The sequence below is a fragment of the Phasianus colchicus genome, chromosome 1 (genome assembly GCF_987193195.1).
Source record: "Phasianus colchicus chromosome 1, bPhaCol1.hap1.1, whole genome shotgun sequence".
NCBI lineage: Eukaryota > Metazoa > Chordata > Aves > Galliformes > Phasianidae > Phasianus > Phasianus colchicus.
Window position 1 is genome coordinate 52,615,062 of NC_143436.1, and position 12,774 is coordinate 52,627,835.

Below are 12,774 nucleotides of genomic sequence, written 5' to 3' on the forward strand. Positions count from 1 at the left end.
ATATGCTGCAGCCTCCTCCTGCAGTGGGCGTCCTGCTTGGGCTGATCCAAGGCGGGCCGCCTCGGTTTGTGGCTGAACAGAAGGCTATTGTTCAGGCTAACTTCTGGCCGTGACACGGCTGGATCTCGCAGCAGCCAGGGAAGGAAGCGGAGTCACTTCTTCCAAGGCTGGTGGATAGTTGTATCACAGCAGCTGGTACACAGAACTGCAGCCATGCTTCTCGGCGCCTTGTTCCTCTCAGAGAGACCGAGCCGTTTTACTGATAAAAGACTGCTGCTCAGTCTCACCTGCTTTCTTCTGCGCATTGATCCACCAACTTTTCCTAGCTTTCCAGAGTGTGGTCCTACAGATGATCCTTTAAGTAGTCTTCTGGCCATTGTAGGCCCTTATGCCTCACCCTGATGCCTCTGCTTTGAATCAGAGAGTGCTCTCAGCAAAAAGGCACGAGGAGAGGACTGAATTCTTCTCAGTGGCCAACTTCGTGACTGCTGCTTAGAAAATCAGCAAGCAAAATAAAATGGTGTCTTTTACCAGAGCTGAATTTATCAGACTCAGCTCCCAGCTATTGGTTTTCTCGATGCCTTTGCTTATTAAATTAAATACTATTAGTGCCCAGTGTTTGTTTTTTTTTTTTTTCCCCTAACCATTAATATACTTTCACCAACTAATCAGTTGGCACTTATTTTTTTTAACAATAAGAAAAATTGATTGGGGTTTTCAAGCTTTTCCAGTGTATAGCCATGTTTTGGTTTGGGTATGTGGTCACTTTTGTGGCTTTTTCCTGTTCTCATTCAAATTTTTTTTTAATTCCCTTTTTAAAAATGTGTATGTGGAAGTGTGTACCCCGTTTCTTATCTGTCCAGGGCCATGTGCTAAAGTGATGCTGCTCCCATTTCCTACTTGGTGGTAATATGTCCAAATGATTTTACTCGTGCCTTTCACCAAGCTGTTGCTCTGGTGAGTTGCTTCTTAGTGACCCCCTTGTTCCTTTCTAGCATCCCTGCTTTCCAGGATACATAAAGGAGCCTTCCTTGAAAATGGAAAACTCATCTTGGAACAAATAAGTAACAGAAGATAGGAGAACGTGTTACTGGAATGGAAAGTTATTGTGGGAAGGAATCTGCGTTTTTAAACTGTCAAATTTCTGTTCTCGAGCATATGCCAAGTCACAGATTTCCTCCCCACCGCACCCCGACAGCAGATTGATTATAATATTGTTGCTTTGTTACCCTGGCACTTGAGTCACAGATGAGTCTCGTTTGCCTTGGCTGGAGCTGTGTGATCAGAGCCCGTCTGTTCAGCGCTGAATTGTGGCCGTCCCCGCAATGGGCCGGCAGCAGTGACAGGGCTGGGAGATTTAGCTGCCTGCATAAAAGGAGGGGAGGAAAAAAAAAAAAGGAGAGAGAACCTCAGGAGGAGCTCTGATACTGTTTCAGTATGCTGTATACGTCTCGTCCTCCACCTTTGCTCCATAGTCACGTCTGAAAGCACGACTTCTTGCTCTGCTTTCTGCCAGCTCTGCAGTTCTTTCCGAGGCATTCAGAGCTTTCCCAATTGATTCCAGATGTGTTTGCCTTCCCTGCATTTTCTCCCTTCCTCCTCCTCAGTTGGCAGCTTTTTTGGGAGGAGCTGGAATCAGGCAGGCAGGAGGGGAGGGCTAGTACTGGCTGGTGAGACTAGAGGGACAGAAGGGGTCTGTGTGATACAAATGGAGATGGCTGACTGAGCTTTGAGGTTTTAATTTTCTCCCTGGTTGTCCATCCTCTAGCTAAGCCAGCTTAGAGCAGCACCATCACACATCTCCTGCCACTGAGGGGGAAGCTGTGTGCCAGAAGCCATCTTCAAAACCTTTCCTAGAAGAGCACCAGGTATTAGAGAGAGATCTGGAAGTATATTGCAGATAGGTATGTCACTTAGTAAGGGCTTTGAAAAATTCCTCTGACCAAAGTAGATACAAATCTTCCAAAGGGGTTGAATGAGCTTCTTAAGGGTTTAAGTTTTCAGGATCGAAGTCTGAATTCCCGAGGCTGCAGGAATAACCCTTCATGCAGTGTGGTTTGGTGATGTGCTTGCAGATACTGGGAGGCAGCCCTTCCACAGAGCAAGGCTGTGGGATGAGTGAGAATGGCTGCCGCTCAGTCCAGCCCAGGTCCCTGATCAGGTCTGTGGAAAAGAATGCTGGTTTTCTTAAATACAGCATCACCTGGAGAGCTGCCATCTTCCTCAAAACAAAGCTGCTATCTGACTGCAGGATGGCCTACATCCTGCTAGAGAGCTACTGTGGGATTTTCTTCCCTATAGACATTACTATGTTTTGCAGTGGAACCTACAAGCTGCTGGTTAGCAGTTGGGACAGGTAGAAAACCAGCACTGTGCTGCATTATCGCTACTGCAGACACAGACCACTCCCAGCCGAGCTGATACTGCACTTCTTCCCCACTGGTGCTGCCTCCCAGTATGGGAATCCACACTCGTGTGACTGTGAGTGTGATCAGTTTGCTAATCCGCTGCAAAGCTGATCATGGTTAGGTTGGATTAAACATACGTGACACATCTGCAGAGCACTGTGTCTTAGCTGTGGTTCATTTCAATTCTGGTCCAGAAGAAGAAACATAACCCTCTTCACCTATCAGTAAAGTAATCCCGCTCGTACGGGGATGCTTCCAACGTGCTGGGTGTCTGTTGGATTACTGTGTGACTGGATGCAGCACATTTGGAGGCCGTGCTTTCATACTGATTTGTTGAAAGCTAGTCATCTTACAGAAATCTCTCTCCCAAGAACATTGACAACGAATACCAAATGGAAAATATTCATGTAGGGGATTGCAGGGTTGGGAAGAACGCTGCCAGGGCAGATGCTAAAGGACTGGTCTAGAGTGAAAATGTGAGCCTGGCCTTTCATTTGCCTGCTGGCTTTTCTGCTTAGGAAGCATCCATCCTGGTGACCTTTCTCCTTCATCCTCAGCCCCCCCCCCTTTCCCTATAATGTTCAGAGGTAGTTTCATTTCTAATGTGGAATGGAAACAGATGTTGAGGCCTTGATGGGGTCTCATGAAGCACATTTCTCTTCCTAATCAACCCCAGAGAGTGTGAATTGATTGAAAGCATTTGGTAGGATGCCTTAATTGCCAGTAACATTTCACTTTTTTAGGGTTTCTTTTTTTCTTTTTTTTTTGAAGGGGGAATAATGTAGATTTCAAGAGCAGTAAATCAGTATTAAAATCTGAAAGCCAGTGGGTACGTTTCAGGCTGGCAAGCCAGTATAACTCTGGCTGTATAGGGCTAGGAGAAGTGGCTGTGTTGGAGTGAGTGAGTGCTTCCTGGGTAGTGCAGTAAGATAAAACTATAATTCTCTTTTTTCTTTTCCTATAAAAGTGAGGTTTGAACTTATCTATTAAAAAAAAAAAAAAGTACTTAAATGCATTAAAGAAAAAAGGCAAGAAAGCCAGCTGTTTTCTTTTACAGAACAGTTTTTGGTGGCCTGGAATGATAGTGTATATTGGAAGATAACTTACTCTTCCCTTGCTTTACATATCAAGGAAAAGGAAGGAGAAGATTAGATAATCAGTGCAAGCTCGCTCCAGGAAGTTGGAGGAAACATGCCTTTAAATGGTTAGATGTGTGCCTGTCTGTGTGCAGGCAGCTATTTTAGTGGAAGGTCAGCTCACTTAGGCTTTAGTTGAGCCAATTGAAAAAGAGCATCCTTAAAATGATTGCTCGAAGTTTAAATTCAAAAAAACACATGAATGTGTGCCTGCCAGCTTTTAACAAAACTGACATAAAACTCCACCAAACTCTCGCAGAACTACCTGTAGGTAAAGCATTATTTCTGGGTGGGCAAAGAAGGAATTGCTGTTGGATGTAAGGGTTGAAATCCCCAGCGTGCTATAAATCAAATCCCAAATCCTCCATTATTGTGATCTTCTTCAAGGTGCATTTATGATCAATCTGCATCAAGGGAAGAGGTGTTGATTTTATCCATCTGGGTCAACAGACAGGCACACCAGCCCTGTGCCCTGGAGCCACAGCAGTGCTTTTGTGGTGTGGCTGTTGGGTTAAGGCCATGCACCCCTGGGCTCCAGCAAAGGTTTGTGCAGAGAGCTACCAGGGGATGGTTCTGTAGTAACCGTACTTGGAGTTGTTTTTTGCTGTCCCTGGGGGGTTGTAATCAGTAAGTAACACTTGTGGGGAAATCATGTTTGCTTTCTAGGACACTTGTCTATTTTCATTCTTCTCTCCCTGTTTTCCTTTCCTTTCTTTTCCCTTCTTTTTAGCTTTGTACATCCTTTCCATCTCTCAACTTTCCTTCCATAGATTGTTTTTGCCTATATGATAGGTGCTAAAGGGCTGATCGATAGCAAACGAAGACCTGAAGTTTTAAAACTCTTAAGAAACTGATCAGGAATGAAATGGCCATGGTATGGAAAGTGGAGGTAAAGAGCTTGTGTGGTGTTCTCGAGTACCTGAGGAGTTCAGTGGCTGGGTCAGTGTTCAGCAGGATGTGGGGAGGTAAAAAACCATCACTAATCATCCCATACACATCACTTATTTTTTGAATGTTTTCATGACCCGAAGAGCAGAAGGACAATTTTGAAAGATCATAGCTTCAGTTCCAGGGTCTGTGAAAACCACTGATGTCCACTAGCCCTTCCCTCCCTGCTCCTCCACCCCCTCACTGTTCTGGCTCCTGCTCTCCTCACCCTTTGCCAAGATGTTTCAACGCTCTCAGCTGGGAACAAAACTAACCTGACAATAAGAAGTCTTTTTTCCTCTTTTTTTTCCCCTTTTTTTCTGGGATACGTGCCGAAAGGGGGCACAGAGGGTGGAGGCAGCGAGTGCCTGGAGGCTGGGACCTCAGTGCCAGAAGCCTGGGGAGGGTGCGCACTGCTCCCCCTGGGCCAGCTGTGACCTGGTCAGAGGGGAATGGTGTGGGTTCCTGTGTCCCCCTCAGGGGCAGCGTGGGGTGGGCAATGGCTCCAGGTTGAGCTGTTGCCTCTGCAGATTGGAGCTAGGAGCAGCTTTTGCTATTTACGGAAGGGATTAGGGTTGTGCGGAGAGCAAACAGCCGTAGCCGGGAGCACAGCGGTCGTCACAAACACCTTAATTGCCTGCAGCTAGATGGGAGGCAGCTCCTCCCAGGCTTAATAACACAGGCATGGGGAAGGCAAACCTGTCAACAGTGGGCTGGCCCCCCTCCTATGCTCTATCTGTCACAGTGCTTGGGGGTTTCCAGAGCTGAACAGTACTTTGGAGAGGTTACTGGATGTGTACGTACTATAGCGTTGCTTTGCGCCTTCCTCTGAAGCTCATGGCTCTTCATAAGGTAGCGGACAACGCAGAGCTTATGGCACTTCACATGGAGTTGTCCATGCAGAAATTGCACCAGGTCAGTTTTACCAGAATTGCCATTTTAATCTGTTCCTCTTTGCTATCTATGCAAATACCGGCATGCCAATACAGGAGGGATCCACAGTCACCTCACTCTGAGGCTCCTTTCACGTCTCTCTAAATTACACTCGTTTCTCCAGCGCACGAAACAAAACCAGCCCCTCACAAAATAAACTGATCTTTGTTAGCTGACAGCTTTATGGAAGTGGGAGGCCTTTGTGCATGTTTGTGTGCTCGCGCTCGGTGCCGTGATCTTGGATCACCACCTGCTGTCTGCTGAAAGAATTCATCCGAAATCGCATTTGCGGAACCACGTTGTGTTGGTTGAGGCGTCCCTGGCTTCCTCCCCTCTGCGAGGTACCGCTACGCCTGTTTGCGTCTCGCCTGGCTGCTTAGCTTGGAGCTGCAGAGCTCGTTAATTAAGGTACGTGTGCATCAGCTCTTAAAAATGTGTCCCTGTTTAGGATTTTTCGCTGGCTTAGCTGAATTGTTTTTTCAAACAAAGCATGGGTTGAGCTGCAGGTGAAACCACAGCCCAAAGAAGGGAAGCTGACACCTCGAGGCATAGCCGTAGCTCTGGTGGTTTGGGAACCCAGGCTGGTGTCCCGTGTCCTGCTGATGCACTGCGCAGGGTGTGCTGGTGAGACCAGTGTCAGAGCTCTGTAGGAAGGCAGCTGCTCTGAATCCCTGCCTTCTGTGCGAGTGCTTCCTGTGGGAGCCCGAGAGCTGAGTGAGTATACAACATAGGGGTTTCTGGTTTTCTTTGAACTGTAAGTTACTTGTCGTACTGAGACTTTTTCCCTTTCTGAGGGGTGTATGTTTGGTTAATTGTTCTGAGTTACAGTTGTGTTGAACAGCCCGACCCTGCTTGGTAGGCATGGGATGGCAGCTAGTGGTGGTATGAACTCATATCTGCTAACCTGGAGCTGCCAAAATTGTTCCTGCAGCCGGATGTCCCTCAGGCTTGCTTCCTGGAGCCCACCATCCATCTTGTGTTGTGGCTGCGAGAAGTCTGTCCGAGCCTGGACGTTAATTAGGTTCATTTTATGCTATCGCACAAGTTGATAACAGCAGTAATTAGTGGGAACTGCAGCTGAGCTTTCTTTGTCCCGCGATGGCATCTGTGCGTGCATTTGGGGATGGTGACTACTCTTTGACATATTCATCTCAGTCTGTCGGTGTTGAGTCATGATGCTGAGAGGTTCACGAGCTAAATCAGGCAGCGCTGGTAGTGCAGGGAGGCATGTTGTTGAGATAGGATAGACAAAATACTTCTAGCTTGGCTCTCTTGGTTGCATCTCCCTCCCGCATGCCTTCACTGAGGGTTTTCTTGAACCTCTTCATACCTCTTGGGATGTGGGAAAATCAGCGCTTCTGACTGCACGACCTTCCGCAAAGGGTTGGAGGTAGGGAAAGGAGTTCAGGTTCTCTGTTGGAACATAAATGGGATTTTTTGTGCGTGTTCTTGAAAATACAAAGCGTTGGGTAAATGCTGAAATTGGGCAGAGTGACAGAAGAGGGAGAGTATCAGTACACCATGAAACCTGCAGGGAACACATTAGGTGTTCCCTTCACAGACACGAGTGGGGGCAGGAAGAAAGCACTGAAGGAAATTAAAATGTTAAAAAGTAATTAGACAGGAAATGTGTAAATAATCATAGCTAGAGGAAAAATAATTTCAGATACAGGTACTCCTTTGGATAGTGAAAGCTGGACAAGCATAATAGCAATAGATTTATTGATAACCTGAGGCGTGATTTCTGCATTTTAGTGTATTTAATATTATTATAAATATGAGATTAGAAAAAAAAAATCCCTGAAGTTAGAATGGTATTAAAACACTGCATTCTGCACTAAAAATCCCTTATTTAAAAATCTTAGGAAGGTCAGAGAGAAGTAATAAATAAAGTTGTCAGGCTGTTTTGGCTTGTGAGATGTGATTAAACTTAAAATAAATGTGTTATCAAAACACCACAAGAAATCGGGGGGAGAGAGAGAGAGCGATAGCATTTTTCATCCTTCAAACACTTGTAGATAATCGAAGAAGGGAGAGAAAATATTTAAAAGGTTGAAAAGCATTTGAACTAGAAGGGGCGCAGTGTTAACTGAGGGAGGGGGGAATGTTGGAAATATGGTGATACGAGGTTTGTGGGCTGGCATTTTAAGCAGTCGAGGGGTGAGATTAAACAAAATGCTGGAGTATGTCCTTTAGGGAGCAACCCCACACTGTTGGGAAGAACGCACAATAAGTTTTGTTGGTGGCTAATTAGAGGTTGGAGATTCATGATCCTTGAGGTCCCTTCCAACCCTGGTCATTCTGTGATTCTGTGATTAGCATTCTTTTCCTGCTATCAGGGGGACCACGGGCTTGTCAGTCTGGATTGTTCTGAGAAGATTGGAAATAGTTTCTGCTGTGGCATCTTCCCAGAAAACTCAGACAGTTTAGTATTTAGATCCAGTGTTAAACGGTTGATGTTAAGCTATGATTAAAATGAAAGAAACAGGCAGACCTGAGCTGTATGGAAACATGCTAGAGATTGGGTATAACAAAGTGCTGGTAAGGCTCTCAGATTTTGGGCATGGCTGAGGCTGCCTGCAACTCCCCACTGCTGGGACTGGACAGGTAATAGAGTAAGCACAAATGAAGCAGGATCAGCCCTAATCTGGGGAGCAAACTCAACTCTTCCAGGAAACGTGGCCCTGGGCAGGCAGTCCGAGCACTGAGCAGACCAAGTAGGCTGGGGACTGGGCCGACACCTGAAGGAGCAGTGAGGTTGTGGTTGTCATCTAGGCTGGGAAGGGAGGGCTGCAGGCAGGGGAAGAGAGCGGGAGGTCTGTGTGCTCTCTGCTGAAGATTGCTCGGTAATTTCCCCTCTGCCTCTCCTGTCTGTAGGACAAGCTCCCTCTCCCTTTTCCTCCCTTGGTTTAAGCGTGCTGGTGTACCTCTGGGCTTTGTGGGGGAGGACCAGGGGCTGGAACAGCAGCCAAAATTTAAAATCAGGATTAGTCTGTTGACACGCACATAAATCAAACAGCCGTGCTCTCATAAATCTTCTCTGTGGGTTTTGCTGCTGTGGCAGTAGGAGCAGTGCAGCAGGCTGGGCTTCCCAGGGCTGGGTTTCAATGCTGAGACGCTTGTCCTTCACCCGGGTGGCTCGTGAAGGTCACCCCCAGCTCCCTCCTGTCCCCTCCACGACAGCCCTGCAGTGCTGCAGGCTTTGGGTTTGCTGCCGGCGTTTTTTCAGGAGTAGTAGGATGAGATGTCTTTTGGGGATATATTTTGCACAGTCAGCTGGCTGTTTCTGGGTTGTGCAGTTGGTGTGCTAAAAGCTGCACCTGTGCTCAGTGCTCGTCGCTGCCAACGCAGGGGAAGGGGCTGCTGCACAGATGTGTGCTTCTTTCTCCTGCTGTAACGCAACAGTGTGCCCTGAAACACTGTGTGCCTGGGTGCAGAGCTGTGAAGATGGGGCTGGAGGAGGTGGACCTAGCACCCTGCTTTTCTGTGCTCTTCCATTCCCATTCTCAAGCTCCAGAGCCTCTCTACCCTTTCAAAATAATGCCTTACTGCATGTGAAGCATTTTCATGAGATTTCAGGTGTGTGCAAGTTGGAAACCTCATAGATGGTTCTCCATGTGCCACCCAAAAGTGAGAAAGTTGCCCAAGTGTGATTAAAAACCAGCATGATGACTCAGCGGAGCAAGGCTTCATAGAGAAGAAAACAGCAGACTGTGGCAGCGAATGGGATATTTACATGAACCGTGTGGAACATGTGTGTGATTGTGGATGATTTCTCAGGCTGATGATTTCTCCGTCTTCGTGGTGTGATAAAACTGCTTTCTCCTTTCTCCAGGGTAACCAGGAGCCAGCAGCAACTCCTGATGCAATGGTGCAGCCATTCACCACAATCCCATTTCCGCCACCCCCACAGAACGGGATTCCCACAGAGTACGGGGTGCCACACACTCAGGACTATGCAGGCCAGACCAGCGAGCACAATCTGACGCTCTATGGGAGCACGCAGCCGCACGGCGAGCAGAGCACGACCACAGCCAGCACGCAGAATGGATCTCTCGCAGTAAGTGCGGAAAAGCGCGGGGCAGCAGAATGGTGCCTCTGGAACAGGCAGCTGTGCAGGAGGTGGCTGCCTGTTGCTCAAGTGTGCAGAAAGTCATAGGCTTGGAAAGGAGAGAATGGCAAAAAGCCAGGGGTTCTGATGATTCATTGCTGCGTTCTCATCTTTCCCCTTCTGCGTGTTTCCCTTGTAAATAAATGCCTGCAACAGTACCTGAGATCATGGTGCTTTTACCACGGTGGTGCTGTCCAAAGACAGTCTTTCCTAGAAAGATTAGTTACCTTGAGTCAGTTGGTAAGTGGTTCACATGAATGTGGTGGAGGCAAGTTCTAGAAGGTTGACAGCAGGAAGGATTTGAGAGAGCACGTGTATTGTAGGTGTAATCTTGGAATACTCCTGCTTTCAGGAAGCTAACAGAGTAGAAAAACACTTTTCTTTGAGTTTCTGAAAATGGCGGGGAGCTTCAGGGGCAATGATAGGAGAGGACCTCTCAGCTACTAGGCGTCCATTTACCAAACAAAGATTTTCACCTTCTTACGTTTTTTGCTTTCTTCTTCCTGTGGCCTGGAACTGGCACTGGGCAACATGCTGACAGATTATCCCGGGAAAAGCTTTATCCACCCCTTAAGCCACTTGTTAAGACTTAACTTCCTAATAAAGAGCCTTATGGTGAGAGCCTTCGGTGCTCAGGGGTGGATTTAATCTGTTAATGCTTTCAGTTTTGCTTGTAGTTGGGTGTTTGGCTCATAGAGATTATTTCCCCCCCCGTAAGTACTGAGTGAATTTAGTGCCAGCGATGGGAAGAGCTGATAGTGCCAGCCCGAGTGTGCACGGCTCCCAGCATGGGGCCTTGCTGCTTCTGCAGTGGGCACTGGTTGACAACGCCAGCTATGGCTTTGATAAGGTATCGTTGAGTTTATCCTGAGAATGCCTCAGCTGGGAGAAGAAGACAGTACAAACCCAGTAAAGCACATCAATAGCGTGTAAAAGGAACTTCAAAGGCCTTCCTTGGCCTAAGGCGAATGCAAACATAGACAAGAAGAGATCAGGCTGGAAATAAAACTTAAGGCCAATGCAGGGTACAGCATGCAGAAATGCAATTTGTCATAAAGGCATGTTGTTTGAGCCTGGAGGATCTGGGCTGCCCATCTCCAACAAACAGCTGGGTCGATGAGAAGAGTGGAAATGGGGAGCTGACCAGAGCGGTGCCTTTTCTCCCGTGTGCATTTGCTCTTCCCATCTTTGCCCAGAGCTTGAGAGCCTTTCTTTTTAATGGAAGTGATGCGAGCCCTGACCTTGGCTGCGGGCTCTTGCCAAACCTCCTGCTCCTCTTCCTTATTAGGAGCCGTCCCCACAGTGCTGCAGGGCCTGGCTCTGCCTCCCATCAGCCAGCGCCGGCTCTGCGCAGCCCGCCGTGTGCGCGCCAACCGGGGATGGGGACGAGCAGCCTGTGTGTGGGAGGGAGCGTTGCTGGGAGACTGCAGGGAGAAGCTGGTGTTGCCAGGAGGGAGCGTGACTGGGAGAGGTGATCTGGGAAGCAGGCAGGGTAATGCACGGCGCTGGTTCTTGGGAGCAGGTGGGCACGTCTGGTGCAAGCACTTAACGCGGTTAAAGATGCAAGCTGAGCGTGCAAAGTCAGTCTCCGTGGCCAGAAGGGAGTGAGGGTGCAGCTGGGACTGCTCGAACCCAGAGCATCCCAGATATTGGCACGTGGGGAGGGGAAAGGCAGCTTGGTCGCAGGCATTCCCACACTTCTTATGCATTGGGTTTTGGATCGCCTTTGTCCCTCTCTCTCTCTCTCTGTGCAGGAACCCTACTGTATGAATTTATTTTCATTCCGTGGGGTGCCTTGGGATGTAATTGCTTGCAACTTTTCTCCTTCTCAGTACGCTGATTAATGATGTAGGATCTAGGGGGAGGAAGACGGCGCAGCAGTTGTTCAAGCTAAAGCATGCTGTTAAAATACAACGGAACAGGTTGGTTGTTTCATCTTGAACATCTACAGCTAAAGTCAAGCATCTTGTCTATCACACAGACTGGTTATTGCTTGTTTGACATACATGTCCAATCTATGTGGAATAGACTGCTATGCTTTAAGGAGCTTTCCCTTCATTTTGTTGTCTTGCTCAAATGCCAGTGCTAACTTTAACATAGCAAAAACTCATTGCGGGTGATATGTGATCCTCCCCTCCCATTATGGGGATTGACAAGCGCAGCTGCTGTCATCTGTGCAAAGGCGATACCCCTGACTGAATAGCTGGCGGGTTTTTTAGCCGCTGACTGCAAGCCTGTGCTCCCATGGGATAGCTCACACATTTCCTTAGGTCAGGCAGATCAGGTCCCTCTTTGCTTTTAAGAACAAGGCTTGTATGGCTGCCCTGTTGGCAGGACAGAGCGAGATGGCAGAAGTTGTGTGGATTTTTGGCTTTTCAGGCTGGTAGCGTTAAGGAGAATTCCAGAAGTAACAGAATATGGGATGACTTAAAGGTCCCTAATGGAAAGAGAAGTATCATCTGGTTGGTGTTGACTTACGCAGCAGTGTAGTGGGGTCTGTATTGGGGTCCCTTGTACAGCGTGGGGGTGTCTTCTCATAGGAACTTTTCAGGATCTCATGAACAAGTTGGATTGAATGACTTGAGATTAGCTGGGGGACTGCTGAGTTAATACACAGTGATCCGGAAGGCTGAGGTCAAACAGCAGATGTGAACATAAGTAAAAGAAACCTTGGTAGTCATAGTCCATGCCTTCCTGTGTGCTCCTCTAGGCTGAGCAAAGCTCCCAAGTGAAGGGGGTTGACTGGTTGGTGTCATCAGCGGAGGGTGAGCTTGGTTCTGGAGGCCTGAGTGTGGTGGAAAGCATTCAAAGCTCTCGGAGCAGGGGCACGGAAAAGAAATTGACACAATAGGTGGTGTAATACAAACAGCTTAATACTTTGGAACCTTTTTATTTTAGGATCAGGACTCATCCATGGAGCTTTGTTTCTTGTCTGGCATGTGGGTCTCCTAGTCATCATCTCCGAGCATCTGTCCTTTCTCTTGATACTGTCCGAAAGCACAGCTGAAAGACCTGCCTTAAAAATAGCCTGAGGTAGCAGACCATATTTGGCCTACTCGCTCTGCCTGTTACAGCCTGCCTCTTAAATTGTTGACACTCTGCATTTCACTTTTTATAGTGTTGGGCTGCCTGGCTTCTTCCCCTTCCCCTTTCTTGGTTTACACGAGTTCTCCCTGCTGGAGACACCCAGCACAGAGAGCCCCAGGGAGCGATGCTAACGAGGCCGTGGCTCCTCTGGCAGCTGAGCTGATCTAAAGAT

At 47.8% G+C, this 12,774-nt stretch overlaps 1 protein-coding gene across 19 annotated transcripts in view; it reads left to right on the forward strand.

Annotated features, from left to right (window-relative positions):
* RBFOX2 (RNA binding fox-1 homolog 2) overlaps nucleotides 1-12,774 on the forward strand; it is a 162,737-nt gene that overhangs the window by 96,080 nt on the left and 53,883 nt on the right. For 18 of the 19 annotated variants that reach the window (XM_090142940.1, XM_090143027.1, XM_031600081.2 and 15 more), the window contains one exon: nucleotides 9,240-9,464. In XM_090142940.1, coding sequence (XP_089999066.1) covers nucleotides 9,240-9,464 — 225 coding nt within the window. Of the gene's footprint in view, nucleotides 1-6,205; nucleotides 6,795-9,239; nucleotides 9,465-12,774 lie in introns of those variants that run through there. The other variant, XM_090143020.1, reaches the window with a different exon arrangement.